Genomic DNA, 16,495 nt, shown 5'->3' with positions numbered 1-16,495 from the left:
GCGGACAGCCCCATAGAAGTGAATGGGTCTGCATCTAATCTGCAAAATTGCGGATCAGATGCGAAAATCAACATACGGCCGTCAGAATGAGTCGTAAGTATGATTCTATCCATAGCAGAGGCAAGCTGTCGGCACCTGTGAAAAGTTACTTATTCCCAGACAACTTCCTGTTCTGTATAACAGTTGTGAGATGACTGCAGGCATGCATCTGGCCTTTAGAAGAGGAACTTACTACTGAGCAGGTGCAGCACAGTTTCAGGCATTGTAACTAAAGGCATTGGAGCAGCATGAAGATGCCTATTACAGGGGACAGGAGAGGTGAAAACTGATGATTTATCAGCAACAGAACCCCATGCTTATCACTGTTTTATACAGTTGCAAGAAAGTATGTGAACCCTTTGAAATTATATGGATTTCTGCACAAATTGGTCATAAAATGTGATCTGATCTTCATCTAAGTCACAACAATAGACAATCACAGTCTGCTTAAACTAATAACACACAAAGAATTAAATGTTACCATGTTTTTATTGAACACACCATGTAAACATTCACAGTGCAGGTGGAAAAAGTATGTGAACCCTTGGATTTAATAACTGGTTGAACCTCCTTTGGCAGCAATAACTTCAACCACACGTTTCCTGTAGTTGCAGATCAGACGTGCACAACGGTCAGGAGTAATTCTTGACCATTCCTCTTTACAGAACTGTTTCAGTTCAGCAATATTCTTGGAATGTCTGGTGTGAATCACTTTCTTGAGGTCCTGCCACAGCATCTCAATCGGGTTGAGGTCAGGACTATGACTGGGCCACTCCAGAATGCGTGTTTTCTTCTATTTAAGCCATTCCAAAGGGTTCACATACTTTTTCTTGCAACTGTAGTATAAGGGACAGTGGAAAACACAGGAGAGATGAGAACTGATTGTCTATCACCACTAGAATACCCTGCTTATCCCTGTTTTTGATAAATAAGGGACTTGTAGTGGTAGAACATAAAATACTGTATATTTATCATTAACATTTCTAAGCGTTTCTAAATTTATATGAAAGTAAATAAATAAATTCCACAATATTAATGACAGATTTTTATTTTATTCTTAAGCTGGAATAGTTCTGCAGCAAGGAGAGATCGCTATGTGAGCACTTCTCTCTCCTCACCTAGGGATCCTCGGGTTCTCTGCACTCAGCCCCCCACCAATCAAAACCTTTGTTATCTCTCTCTGACATACCAAAAGTTTTTCTGAAAATTTAGGGGTCCTTTATTCACGATATAAAAAGTTCTGTAAATTTCCAGTATGTTGTATATCTAAGCACTGTCCTGAATTTTTTTCCTTACAGCCTATGGTCACTAGCCTTTGGCTCTCCAGCTTGTGACTTTCAGGACTTTTTACAAGTTGTAGCTGTTTCAACAGCTTGTGACAGGTTGGAAACTACTTAACAGTGATGGCTAACCAGCACTCCAGCTGTGGTGAAACTGCGACTCCCAGCATTCTCCATTGATTTCTATGGAGTTCTGAGAACAGATAAGCAAGGGAGCATCATGGGAGTCATAGTTTTACCACAGCTAGAGTGCCGGAGGTTAGCGCTCACAGTACTAGCCTGTACTGAATACAATGTAGCAAACCCTTAGCTATGAAGTATAGGGCAACAACATGTTTTTATCTATGTATGACTCGTACAGTATTATGAAAGAGTATGGCCCTTGCAGATACAGTAATAGCAGTAAATATGACTAATCCCTACTTGCATCACACAAGACAACACTTTAAGGCCTCCTCGTGCACACAATCCTATTTTTCGTCAGTGTGCTATCTGTTTTTTAGCCTACATTCACACGACCATATGTGTTTTGCGGTCCGCAAATTGCGGATCAGACAAACACAGATACTGGCCGTGTGAAAGTAGCCGGCCCTATGATAGAAATGCGGACAAGAATAGGACGTGCTCCCTCTTTTTTGCGGGGCCGCGGAACGGATCTACGGATGCGGACAGCACATTGTGTGCTGTCCGTATCTTTTGCGGCCCCATTGAAATGAATGGGTCCGCACCCGTTTCGCAAAATTGCGGAACAGATGCGGAGCCGAAAATACGGTCGTGTGACTGTACCCTTAAATGGATAGCCCGCCGAACCGCACAATTCAGTGGGGTTATTCACAGATCAATTTGTCAGATGGGAGAGTCTTACCACAGGTGATATTCGTGTCCCTTTTTGCTGGTTTTACATTTGTTAACCATTGGCAGGCCATTGAGCAGTCTTTTCATTGCACTGGAATACCCCTGTTAATATAATTGACTCCAAAAGTAAAAATGGCTAGGCTGCTCTACAGCATAATCTCTGGATCTTGCATGGTGAGAAAATACAATTTACAAAGAAATCGACTTGCGGAATCTGTGCCGCCACACAGTGCTTCCTGAATGGGTGTACTTTGTGTGGTCTACGTATATACTCGGTGCAGCTGTTTGATCTGTAGGTTAGTTCTTTGTGCTGTAATTTGCTGTGCTATTGAAAGAGGATTTCTAATCTTGAACATAACATTTTACACCTTCCTGCTAAACACCCTGCACAGCAGAGAAGTGATGCAGGAAAATGCTCTACGGTTTTAGTCCTGTGGGTTAGTCCTCCCTGGGCCATGCAGATGAACTGAGATGCTGATGTCACGGATCGCCGTAGTATGGCGCTAGTGAAGTTTAGACCCAGCCATTGCAGGCAACGTTTTAAAACCCTTTTCCCGTCTTTAAAGGGGCTGTCCAGTTTGGGAAAACCCATTGTCATGTAATCTATTTGGCAATTCTAAATTAAATGGTGTTTCCGGGTTCAGAATAAGGCTACATGCACTCGAACGTTGTTTGTTTCTGCGTCCGTTCCCTTTTTCTTTTTGCGCATAGGATGCAGACCCATTCATTTCAATGGGTCCGCAAAAAAATGTGGACGGCACACCGTATGCTATCCACATCGTCCGTTCCGTAGCCCCGCAAAAAGAAAAAATGTTCTATTCTTGTCCGTTTTAGGCAAAAAACGAATGGCATACGGATGTCGTCTTTTTTTTTTTTTTCGGATCCAAAATTTGAGGACCGCAAAACACATACGGTCGTGTGCATGTAGCCTAATGATGGCCTCTGCCAGTCTGCTGTTTAAAGGGGCCAGGGAACTGCAAGCACTTTTACGTTGGCACTTCTGCCATAGGTGGAGGGTATGCGTGGCTTGTGCTCCGTTCACTTTGGTGTCCTGTTCTGGAGATGGGTGCAGGTCACACTTTGGGACCCACTCCTATCTGACGTTTATGGCATATCCTATCAATATGTTACCCATGTAATGGCGGTTTTCCCCACTGTTTACAGCTGATCCTAGCAGGGAGGCACTTTGGGGGAGATTTATCATCTCCAATGTGCCTGAAAAGTGGCATTTAAAAGTCACAAAATATGACCCTGATTAATCATACCTTCACTCCAGAATTTTGGTGCCAAAAGTCGGAAAAATAGGGCTCTTGCGACTTTTTGCACTTGCTTGTGCAAAATTTTGTGACTTTTTGTTTGCATTTTTATACTACCGACTCCAGTTTTGTAATGTGAGTGTGGTTAGCTATATTGATGAGTTTCACTTGATTTATCATTGTGACTTAAAAAAAAAAAAAAGTCTCAATCTCACTCCAGGAGGAGGATGGAGTAGGAAAACTGGAGTAGTTTCTCTAGACAAAAGTGTTAGGTTTAGGGATAATCCAAATTTATCAAGTAATATGAGACATTTGATAAATGTGGCATAAAGTACTTCAATGCGGACTCGAGCAAAACTGACTTAAAATTTTCCCCTCATGATCAATCTCGCCCTATGTGTTTGCAACTTGGGGTACTTTTTACACTTGCAATAAACTTTTCCGGTATTGAGTTCCGTCCAAGGGTCTGAAGACCGGAAAAAAAACGCTTCAGTTTTATCATAATACATTTTGAATGGAGAGCAATCCGTTCAGTTTGCATCAGGATGCCTTCAGTTCAGTCACTGTACGGTTTTTGGACGGAGAAAATACCGCAGCATGCTGCAGTATTTTCTCGGTCCAAAATTCTGGAACACATGCCGGAATGCCAGACTTGCCGGCATTATTTTCCATTGAAATGTATTAATGCCAGATCCGGCCCCAAGTGTTCCGGAAAAACTGATCCGGTTTTGCGGTCTGCGCATGTGCAGACCTTTTAAAAATGTGAAAAATATAAATACCGGATCTGTTTTTCCGGATGACAACCGGAGAGACGGACCCGCATCCAGATCAGTCTACAAATGGTATGCGTTTGCATACAGCTCGCCGGATTCGGCAGGCAGTTCCGGCGACAGAACTGCCTGCCAGATACCAGCAACGCAAGTGTCAAAGTACCCTTATAAATATATATATTTTTTTTAAATGTAATAAATGTCGCATCTCTCAGATTTTACTCTGCATACACCACTTTCTCTAAAGAGTCGGGACAAGTTCGGGGAGGGGAAAGTGACCAACCACCCTGACAAATGTAGCTTCAGTTAGGCCAAGTGAAGGCGGAAATCTACGGCCGCTCTGAGCTGCCATGTTCTTCTGTTTAGGTGCACAGACTGCTGGAGGATGTGGTTAACGTATGACGAGGCGTGCGCCTTGTGATAGTTTAGACGCATCCTCCGGCAGGGGATATCAAGACTAGCACAGAAAGCACCGGTCTTGATAAATCTCCCCCTTTGTGATCACCTTTCTGTCATGGCCTATTTCTAACAAGGCGAGGTTGGATGTACTGTATGTTAGCAGAGGGGAAAGGAATTACCTTGAAGTTCCTGCGTACCAACCAAAATCCATAACGGAACCCGCCACTTACCATGTATATTTAATAATACTGATGTGAAGTCGAGGGCTTTTGGTCACCCTTGGGCACCACGTCCTGGGTGTGACTCTTACCTTGGTACCCCTTATAGCTATACCTGCAGAACCACAAGAACATCATCCATATAAACTTCTTTATAAAGGGTTTCCTAGAAATTAAATTTTTTTTTATTTTTTTTTTTGCACAAATGAAGTATTATTTAAATGAAAACCTATTTAATGTCTCTGAACACATACAGGTTTCGACAGGCACGTATATGTTGCCAGCCATACAGACCCACCTGCAGTCTTTGAGCTCGTATTCTTCCCCTTTGTTTTCAGACTAGTTAGGGATTTCCCTTCACCTGAATTATTGCATTACACCCTTAGGAATTTCCGTATCTGAAGCAACACTGCCCTTTCATTTCCTTGTGCATGAGGAAGTAAAACCTTGAAGTATGTCGATATTCACCAGATGCAGCAGCTGCCGGTCAAGCTGACCGATTACAGACGCCTCTTCCTATCTGAGGTATGTAATGTGAACACCTTTTTATGCTCCATTCACACGTCCGCAAGTGTGGTCCGCATCCGTTCCGCAATTGTGCGGACCCATTTATTCTCTATGGGGACGTAATGGATGCGGAGAGCACACTATGTGCTCTCTCCGCATTTCCGGATCGCGGCCCCGATCTTCCGGTCCGAAGCTCCGCAAGAAAATAGAGCGTGTCCTATTCTTGTCCGCAATTGCGGACAAGAATAGGCATTTCTATAGGGGTGCCGGCCGGGTGTATTGCGTATCCGCAATGCACTACGGACGTCTGAATGGAGCCTTCTGAGGACTTGGTGCTCTTTGCATCATGTTCCTCCCTGGAGTCTTTAGTTTGCTTCATGAACTGGTGGAAGAACTATGTAGAATGACCAGTTTTGATCTTCTGTTGCGTATTAGGCTTTTTGATTCGGTATGTTAGGGTTTTGTGTGTATGTGTATCTGCTCTTCAGGGGGGAGGATCTGGTCCACTGTGCCCGTCTGGTGTCTCTGAGGGCTGGCTGTTTATTTCTGATGTGCAGGAGACTGAATGTGTCTTTTGAAAATTTTTGGTGGCTTTTATTGTTCTCTTTATGATTATACAGAGTTTTCCTAGTATCTCCTTCAATATTGACCAAGGAAGGCAATATCAGATATACAAGTAATCCCCGCCTTAAAGGGGCTATGCTGTGATTGATGTAAATAATTAAAATCAGACATTATATAGGACATGACAATCTTTCTTTCTATCAAAGCTCGAATCAGCCCTGTACCTTCCATGGATCCAGAGATCTCTCAATTCATTGCTCCAAATTTTCTGCTACATTTATTTCAGATTGGCAGCTCAGGGGACGTGTCCTGTCACAGCTTCTAACAGAAGATAGAGCTGATGGCAGTTGAAGATTTAAAGGGAATCTGTCACCTAGTTTGAGCATATTAAACTGTACTCCTACATCCTTCCTGAACGGCGCTGCCCCCTCCGCTACGTCATGTAATTTATTCACCCCACCATCCTTGCGTCCTCCTTTCTTTCCCCAGAGATCTTGCGCAGCCGCAGTATCGCCGACTGCCTGCGCCTGTTCTATAATACGGCTCCTGAAGGCAACAGCCTCAGAAGTGTCACTGGGCATGCGCCGAGTCCAGTGAAACTATCGAGGCTGTTGCCTTCAGGAGCCGTATTATAGAACAGGCGCAGGCAGTCGGCAATGGGGACGGATCCATTTTCTCTGACACAATAGAAAACTGACCCGTCCCCCGTTGACTTTCAGTGGAGTTCATGACGGATCCGTCTTGGCTATGTTAAAGATAATACAACCGGATCCGTTTCATAACAGATGCAGATGGTTGTATTATCGTAACGGAAGCGTTTTTGATGAGTCCCTGCCGGATCCTGCAAAAAAACGCTAGTGTGAAAGTAGCCTTAGACTATATACATGCCCTGAATGTTAACGTGTAATTGTTGTTTCTGGTTTAAAGATTTTTCTATCAAAGCTGTAACTAAGAGTCAGTCCTTCAGCGTGTTACTGCGCACTGAAGACGCCTGTGTGTAACAAGTCAGATAGGCGGGTGATGGGCAGTGATATTTAGGCCACATGTCCATAGTCAGGGACTGAGGTAATGACAAGAGGCGGCTGGAAGCTTCTGCAGACCGAAGACAGATTTTCCTTACCAGCGCTGTTAGAGCTTTTCTAGGAAGCCCCTTTACACCATGCTTGCTAGTAGAAAGAAACATCTCAAATTAAATATTTTACAAAAATGTTTAACGTCTCTGTCCTTACACAATATCGACACTTACACTTTTTAACATTGAAAGTGAAAAAGGGAACATAGGTTCTCAGAGAAAAAGCTATTTTTTCTGATAACCAGTCACTTCTGAGAACAGGGTAATCTGCGAAATTCTCCCTAGGGCCTCCCTCCACTTAGGGCCTCATGCACAGGACTATCTTTTGTGGATCGGATGCGGACCCATTCATTTAAACTGGGCGGCAAAAGATGCAAGACAGCACATCGTGCAAAAAAATAGAACGCATATTCTTCTCCATTTTGTGGACAAGGATCGGACATTTCTACAGTGGTTAAAAAATAAATAAATGCCTCCATGCACAACACCAATCAAGTCAGCGACGCTTGCAATAGTGCCATGGTATTCTCCAGCTTTTCCTAGGCCATGTAATGTCACCTTTATCGGTCACATGGCCCAAGTGTAGCTCCACTCCATTGAAGTCAATCAGGCTGATCTGCGATAACGCACAGCCGCTTTACAGTCTACAGCACTGTGCTTGGTTAGCAGAGAGAAGGCCACGGCGCTACTGCGAGCTTCGCTGTCCTCTCAAACAGCTGATCAGCAGGAGTCCCTGGTGTCGGACCTCCACCGATTAGATATTGATGACCTCGGAAAACACGTTTAAAGAGAAATGCTCAAAGTTTAAAAGGATTGTCCAGGACTTTTACATTAATGGCTTATCCTTTAGTATAGGCCGTCAATATCTGATCAGTGGAGGTCCAGCTACTGGCACCCCTGCAAGTTGGCGACTTTTCAGTAGCTTGGAACCGAAGCAGAGTTCGGTTTCAAGTTTTTAAAGTGGTTTTAAAAAATCAACTGCCGAAGATATTGAATGAAGTGACGCGTGACTTCGTGAATAACTAACTCCGGCTCATCGGAGCCCATACATTCTAATACTAGAGACTGATCTCCGTACAGTATTCCGAAGTTTTGAACGAAGCGACTTCGGATGAAGCATCTGAAGCTCGATTCGCTGAACACCTAGATTTGACTGCAAGTAACAGTATTTTAAGTTCCTTCTTTAATCGAGACCCCGATCATTTGACCATGATCGTGTGACCGTACGGAATAGCCGTGCTGTGTCTGTGTGTCATTCTGATTTCTTTCTGAGTGGTTTGGTTTTGTAGATTTTTCTTCAGTGTTGATTGTTTCATTCATGGATTGCATAAGATATGCAGGAACAAGGTTTCATTCTCTGTATGTGTACAATGTGTCACACTCAATGACTTTATACAGTGCTTTCTTGTCTCTAGGTTATTATTTTTTTTGTCACACTTGACTTGCGTGAAGTATGCTGCCTAAGGACCAGAAAAGGGTAAGTGTCCATTAAGAATAAAGTATTCCATTAAGGCTGTAATATGCACTTATTTCAAGGACTAAGTGTCCATTGACGTAATTTTCGTTTATGTAGAAGGCTACTTTCAAACTTGGCAGGTAGTTCCATCGCCTGAAACTGCCTGTCGGATCCGTCAAAAAGCATTTAAACTGAAGGCATTTGTCAGACATCATTATGACAAATGCATTGAAATGCCAGATCCGTCTCTCCGGTGTCATCCGGAAAAACGGATCCGGCATTTATTTTTTTCACTTTTTTTTTTGCGGTCTGAGCATACGCAGACGGCAATGCCGGATCCGTTTTGCCGGAACACTGGGGGCCGGATCCGGCATTAATGCATTTCCATGGGAAAAATGCCAGCACAGTGTTATCTCCGTCCTGAAAAGTCAAAAAGACTGAACTGAAGACATCCTGATGCATCCTGAACGGATTGCTCTCCATTCAGAATGCATTAGGATAAAACTGATCAGTTCATTTCCAGTATTGAGCCCCTAGGATGGAACTCAATACCGGAAAAGAATAACGCTAGTGTGAAAGTACCCTTTAATTATGTCAGAAGATTTGCACAAATTATAAAAAAAACAAAAAAAAAAAAAACAGGCATATTCACTGCTTTTATCTATCTGGAGGCATCATAAATTGGTAATGGAATCCCTCAGCAAAGAGCTGGGTCACTTGCCTAAATGGCATCTGTCAGCAGATTTGTTCCTATGAAACTGGCTGACCTGTTGCATGTGCGCTTGGCAGCTAAAGGCATTGGAGTTGGTCCTATGTTCATATGTGCCCACATTGCTGGATAAATTTATGTTTTTATATACAGTACAGACCAAAAGTTTGGACACACCTTCTCATTCAAAGAGTTTTCTTTATTTTCATGACTATGAAAATTGTAGATTCACACTGAAAGGCATCAAAACTATGAATTAACACATGTGGAATTATATTCATAACAAACAAGTGTGAAACAACTGAAAATATGTCATATTCTAGGTTCTTCAAAGTAGCCACCTTTTGCTTTGATTACTACTTTGAACACTCTTGGCATTCTCTTGATGAGCTTCAAGAGGTAGTCCCCTGAAATGGTTTTCAATTCACAGGTGTGCCCTGTCAGGTTTAATAAGTGGGATTTCTTGCCTTATAAATGGGGTTGGGACCATCAGTTGCGTTGAGGAGAAGTCAGGTGGATACACAGCTGATAGTCCTACTGAATAGACTGTTAGAATTTGTATTATGGCAAGAAAAAAGCAGCTAAGTAAAGAAAAACGAGTGGCCATCATTGCTTTAAGAAATGAAGGTCAGTCAGCCGAAAAATTTGGAAAACTTTGAAAGTAAGGGCTATTTGACCATGAAGGAGAGTGATGGGGTGCTGCGCCAGATGACCTGGCCTCCACAGTCATCGGACCTGAACCCAATCGAGATGGTTTGGGGTGAGCTGGACCGCAGAGTGAAGGCAAAAGGGCCAACAAGTGCTAAGCATCTCTGGGAACTCCTTCAAGACTGTTGAAAGACCATTTCAGGGGACTACCTCTTGAAGCTCATTAAGAGAATGCCAAGAGTGTGCAAAGCAGTAATCAAAGCAAAGGTGGCTACTTTGAAGAACCTAGAATATGACATATTTCAGTTGTTTCACACTTGTTTGTTATGTATATAATTCCACATGTGTTAATTCATAGTTTTGATGCCTTCATAGTCATGAAAATAAAGAAAACTCTTTGAATGAGAAGGTGTGTCCAAACTTTTGGTCTGTACTGTATGCAAATGAGCATTGCCGTTACACCTAGAGGCTCTACTCTCTGTTCAACTGCTGCACCCTCTACACTCTGATGGTCAAGGCCAGGCAGACGTGATCACGTTTATATTTTAATAGTATGGGCGTTTTGCGATGCAGTGGGTAAATGATCTTAATTTTTTTTAGTTTTGATTTTTTTTATTATGGAAAAAGTGAGCGATTTTGAATTTTTATATATTTTATTTTTAAAAACTTATTTTTATTTACTTTTTTTATGCATATTTTAAGTCCCCTCAGGGACTTGAACATGTGGTCATTAGATTGTTTGTCCATAGACTGCCATGAATTACCACTGCAGCTTATAGGCGTCACACTATGTTCCTGTGTTCCACAGGTAGGGTTCCAAAGGTACTATTGCTGTGGTAGCCTCGGATCCTTCAAGGGGATTGAGGCTACCCCATGGAACAAACTGCTTCCCCGATATCCACACAGGGGGAGCTGTTTGAGCCCCGTTAGCGCAGTGCTTTCAGGGAAGACAATTGACCCTAGCTTCTAAGATGTTAAATGCCTGTGATCGGGGTTATCGCTAATCAAGGACATTAGTGTCTGCTGTGTGCGCCTTCTGTCCTGAAGGGGTTAAATTAGCAGGACACTTCGTAAGGATTAGCTTTATGGTCTCAGTCTGGTTTCTGAGACCATATGGAAAGGCGAGCTTTTGAGATCTGTTCACATTGCACGGTGGCAGATGATGTGATGCTGTGCCACGGGGGCTTAGTCTTATAGCAGGGTGTTGCACTTCTGGGTCTCACCGCCTTCAGGTGCTGTGTTGAGCATTGCTGGTTGCCATGTGGTGGTACACCAAAATTACAGTAGGTACCCACTCAAGAGCTCCCTTGATGGAGTTAGTGTATCAAAATGCATAGTCCCAAAGTGCCTCATTGCATGGCATGTAGATGTGCCAGTGCCACCCATGTTTTTTTTTTTCTTTCCTACAGATTCTACAAGAGATTGACATACAGTCTACTTTCGGACTGTGTACCTTGCACGTGACTCCTTTGTCAGGAACTTGCTATATGGTCTCTGAATCAGGACAAATTTACTTTTCCTAGAAAAAGTGGAGGGACAAGATGCAGCGGTGGCACATTTCATGCGGGACACTATTAATGATTACCTTTTATACACTACTATAAATTACCTTTTGTTGAGTTGAAGAGCAATGACGTGCCTAAGTACGGAGCTGAACTGGAGATCACTTGAGTGATATAGAAGCAGACATGGTTACCTTAGAAAGCAGGGCAGTCCTCATAAAGTCCGGTCTCCGTCCTATCTACTGAAATGAGTCAACAAATGAAGAGCTATTCAATGACCATATATTTGGGACACTGATGCTTGCTGTCACAGATGACCACCACTGCCGCGCTGAGGTTGCGTACCGCTCTGCCGTACAGGTCTCAGCAGACCCAAATTAAACAAAATAGGACCACACTGTTTAGTTGATCTGCCTTGTTAATGGCCAGGCGATGTCGTGGGTGCAGCGTGGCCCTGAGGGCCACAGGAATATGTGTGTTTTTACCACACGCGGCAGCATAATACAGTATCAGCGGAAATTGACCTGCCCTGCAGAATTTGTCAATTATGTTTGCGGTTTAAGCTGCGGATTTCACCCTCTTCCAATAAAGGGTGAGATCTGCGGCGAAACCGCATCTAATCTACACCAAAAACTGATGTTAGAAATTGCAGATTTTGGTGCGGATATGCTTCAGAAATGCACATAAATCCGTACAAAAATTTGCATTCCTGAACTCGTGTGCAGGCAGTTTAGCCATGCTGAATGACTAAGCAGTGTGGTCTTCATTAGCTTAATTAAAGTGGTTGTGCAGGCCATACGTATGGATGACCAGACCTCAGGATGGGTCATCAATATCTGATCGGTGGGGGTCCTACACCTGACACCTCTGCCGATCAGCTGTCTGAAGAGGAGGCGGCGCTCCTGTTCATTACACTGCCCGTCGTGTTGAAAATTTTGGCTCTGCAGTGTAAGTACAGGTAGTCACTCGCTTACATACATTACACCACAGGGTACTGTAATGAAGAGGAAACGGCGCTCACATGGAGCGCTGAGCGGTGTGGGTGTCTGACCCCTGCCGATCAGTTATTCATGACCTATTCCTAGGGATAGATCATCAATATGTATGGCCTGCACGGTACTAAATTGAAGAGCGGCCACAACACAGCAGTCTTTCTTCACATGGTTCAAATTTGCGGCTGGGGAAACTGGACTTTTTTTTGGTGCGTAATTCACATTTAAAGCTCCATGAACAACTTCCCATTGACTTAAAAAAAAAAACTGCCATGTACGCAACTTGCAGTTATGGTGCCATAGTTTTTTTCAGCAGCTAATTTGAAAATGCATCCCAGTGCCGGGCGCTTTTTTCAGATTGCCAACAATAGAAAAAAAAAAAAAAAACTGCTAAGACTCACACCACAAAAATAACGGCCAAACTCCCTCTGATTCTTTTCAGAAAAACTGCTATTATAAACGTCCTGGCTGTTTTTTACTGTATTGTGCATGTAGCCTGACTCCCATTGGATTTTGGTGTGGATATGGTGCAGAAACGCACGGAATTACGTGCGGATCTTATGTGCGTTCACCCGCACTTGTCTGCAGGTGGCCTAAGGTTTTGCTGGCTGGGTGCACATTTGTGTGAGCAAAACCATTGGCCGATCAGTAACGCTAGCCATTTTAGTTTTTCCCCATTGACTCCAATAGGGAACAAAGCTAAAATATGCTTGAAGAGGATACTTGCGACTTATCAAGCATAGTTGAAAATTGCTGCATAAGAAAATGTGACCATATGCACATGGTCGCATTTTCCCATTGAAATCAATGGTAAACTGTTGGTTGAGTTTTTACTGAGCATGGGTCTGCAATAAGCTGCAGTGTGAACGTAGACTAAGGGCTCATGCACACGAACGTGGCGTTTTATTAGCGACCCGCAAAAAACGGATGCCGCCCGTGTGCCTTCCGCAATTTGCGGGGCGGAACAGGAGGCCCATTATAGAGATGCCTATTCTTGTCCGCAAAACGGACAAGAAAAGGACATGTCTCATAATTTTTGCGGGGTCACGGAACGGAACAACTGATGCGGACAGCACACGGAGTGCTGTCCCGCATCTTTTGCGGACACATTGAAGTGAATGGTTTCCATATACAGAATCAAAATACGGAACGTGAAATACTGCCGTGTGAATGAGCCCTCAGTCCTGCTCTCTCCGAAACAGTTCTCCAGTGTTCGCAGATTCCTCCCTGAAAGCTCATCGTTCATAGGGTCAGTCCTGAAGCAATCTTGGAAAGACACATGTCCGCATGTGAAGACTTTCCAAGCTTAAGGCAGAATTTCCAAGTCGCGTGTAGTCTGGTGATTTCAGCAGTGAGGGTTTTTTTCCCCCCTCTTGTGCGGTGTAGTCCTAGAAGTCTACTTCCTCTTGTAACTTGGCATTTTTGAGCTGCTCCTCGTGAGGTTTACGTCGTGCAGTGCTGTGATCTTACATTATGCTCTTACAGGAGACCATCAGCGTTTGGGTGCGAGACCCTAAAATACAGAAAGAAGACTGGCACTCCTACCTGGATTATGAAATCTGCATCCATGTAAGTCTGTCTGGACTCTTCTTGGCTTCTGTATTGTAACATTCATGTGGTACATGTGAGCATTGGGATAAAGATTTTTAACACAAATACATGCGCTAAGAAGTTGCAGTAAATATGTACTTTATTCAGCTCTTTTGATCTGTTTGTGGAATGGGTCTTGGTTTTAACTGTATTCATTTAGTGAAAGATGATGGATAGATAGATATATATATATATATATTACACACACACCCATTTATAGAACTTAAAATCTCTCTGCAGACAAACAGTATGTGCTTCACTTTGAAAACCTCCCGGGTGCGAAGAAGATTTAGAGAGTTTGTGTGGCTGCGCCAAAAATTTCAGAGCAATGCCATCCTAACGTAAGCGACTGCGTCTTGTGTGCTGTATATATTGTATTTATGAATTTGTTTTAATCCTTAACCCTTAAATGACTAGGTCTGAAATATTTTGCATATTTTATTTTTATTCATTTTTGAACAGATGCATGTAAAATGACTGTAATTTATGGGGGGTTGTAGGATTTGAAGTTTTATGTAATGTATCAGCATAAAGTGTGTGTGTGTGTGTGTGTGTGTGTGTTTTTTTTTTTTTGTTTTTTTTTTTATGTTATATGATAGATATATATATATATATATATATATATATATATATATATATATATATATATATATATATATATAATTTATTTTTATTTTTTTAATCAACATATTTTAAACGTGTGTTAGTGTACTCCTGTATGTGAATAAATTGTGCTCTAGTCTGTACCCATGACAAAGGCTTGCCCATCAGCGGGCCTACTAAACATGAAGCCCAGTGGTCCTTTTGTCTAGGGCCGACTGCAGATGTGTCCTATAGTCTCTAGTTGGGTCACTAGGTCTTCAACCGTCGGGCGGAGTGCATTTGCAGAATCCATGGACCTCTGTGATCGGAGCATCCTCTAATCTCTGTTCTAAGAAGTATCACCTGAGGATAGGTCATCAATATTTAATTCCTGTAAAACCCATTAACTTTTATTTATTTATTTATTTTCTTCTTCCCTGGATCCATTTTACATTTTTTTCTAAATATATTATCTACTCATCAGTAATAGTAGCCTACACTTTTGGTAACTTGAAAAGACACGGTTTGGCGTAGGTCTGCACAATAGAAGCCTTTGGGTATGGTGCATTCTATATAAATATTTTCCTGGTTTTGATAACTAATCATATTCATTTTGTATTATAAGGAAAAAATAACTGTTTTCTTTTTTTCCCTTATTTTATTTTTTTAACCAGTGCACTACCAGAACTGCCACCCAAAATCCCTTTCTTTAACATTAGCAATGCACATAATGTGGAGCAGCGCGTCCGCGGCTTGCAGGAATTCTTGAATAAGTGAGTACTGAGGGAAGTGATCACCGAAAATTCAAGTCCTGTGTAACAGAGCCATCTAGTGGCTGCCGTCATGCTTTTCTTTGTTCTCCCCTCCTCTCTCATTGTTCACTGTGGATCCTCTGTCTGTATAGTAGGTGGGCTGCAGTTTCTTGTCTTGTGCTTTCTGTCCTTTGTTTAACCCGATGTCCTTGTTTCAAACCCATGTAAAAGAAAGATATATGTAGATAAGCAGGTTCTCTTTTCAGTGCAGTCCTATTGATCGGGTTTCTACTATGTAAGCCGCATCCCTCCGGATACAAAGTACAAGGATATTAAGTGACGCGTATAAGATGCGGGCTATACACAAACGTTTATTGCTAGAGATGAAAAATCATTTGACAGTTACTGCTTGTAGAAATACGTAGTCGCTTGTAAGTGACAAGGGCAAGCGTGCATTTTTTGGCTCAGGGACTGGGCAGACTGGCCATAGACCCTACAGAGGACCACTGTTCTAGCTATTGTATCTAACATTAGATTGGTGATTAATATTTTAGGTTAGAATACTACTTTAAGGCTCGAGTCCATAGCTGTCCACTCCCTTTGTACTGTATAAACAGGTTTGTGACCGATGGAATAACCTTGGTGGATCTGGCGCTTGTTCAAACACTAATTTTGTAATAGGCCCAAAATCAGTGTGAACCTGGTTTTATCTAAAAGCAACAGTATTCAGGTTATTATCCTTGCAATCTAAACTGCTTATAAGACTTTTGATGTGTTGAAACCCAAAGAATGGAATGGGAGCCGCATACATGGGTCAGCTTTCCCCGCGGTCCCATTTCTTGCCCAAAAGAGATCCCGCAGAGGGAACGAGCTCTAAAGTTTTTGCACTTTCCTCAGTTTTTTTGCACTTTCCTCAGTTGGGATTAGTGCAGTTTTTTCCCGTACTTTATTATTGATAACCTGTCTTTAGGATAGGTCATCCATATCCAGAACAGGCATCGGGGCAACACAGCTCCATACACTGGTAGTGGCCGTGGATGGTATTGCAGTGCTGCTTCTATTTACACTGAAAATGCAGTGTAATCTGCAGGCAGATTTTATAAAGTTGAAAGTTGAGTTGATGAGCAGACTGATGTATAGATTTCGGGAAAAGATTCAGCATATTTTGTATTTCATTCATTTACATTTCTGCTCATTCTGGGTGTTGATGTCTAGGAGGCGGTCCTATCGTGATTGACAGCTATCCCTGTATACACAGTCCACAGAGGGAAGGCTGTCAGTCACGGATAGGATCGCTACTTGAC

The 16,495-nt window shown here is 42.6% G+C and overlaps 1 protein-coding gene across 3 annotated transcripts in view; it reads left to right on the top strand.

Annotated features, from left to right (window-relative positions):
• The window catches only part of SNX10 (sorting nexin 10), a 53,675-nt gene that overhangs the window by 21,354 nt on the left and 15,826 nt on the right, over window positions 1–16,495 (top strand). Inside the window, exons 1-6 of one of the 3 annotated variants that reach the window (XM_040433607.1) lie at window positions 5,204–5,342; window positions 8,376–8,437; window positions 11,183–11,263; window positions 13,753–13,836; window positions 14,098–14,198; window positions 15,114–15,212. In XM_040433607.1, coding sequence (XP_040289541.1) covers window positions 8,414–8,437; window positions 11,183–11,263; window positions 13,753–13,836; window positions 14,098–14,198; window positions 15,114–15,212 — 389 coding nt within the window. In that variant the 5' untranslated portion in view covers window positions 5,204–5,342; window positions 8,376–8,413. Of the gene's footprint in view, window positions 1–3,990; window positions 3,996–5,203; window positions 5,343–8,375; window positions 8,438–11,182; window positions 11,264–13,752; window positions 13,837–14,097; window positions 14,199–15,113; window positions 15,213–16,495 lie in introns of those variants that run through there. The other 2 variants (XM_040433606.1, XM_040433608.1) reach the window with 2 other exon arrangements.

Source organism: Bufo bufo, chromosome 5 (assembly GCF_905171765.1).
Source record: "Bufo bufo chromosome 5, aBufBuf1.1, whole genome shotgun sequence".
NCBI lineage: Eukaryota > Metazoa > Chordata > Amphibia > Anura > Bufonidae > Bufo > Bufo bufo.
This window is presented reverse-complemented; position numbering and strand designations above follow the sequence as displayed.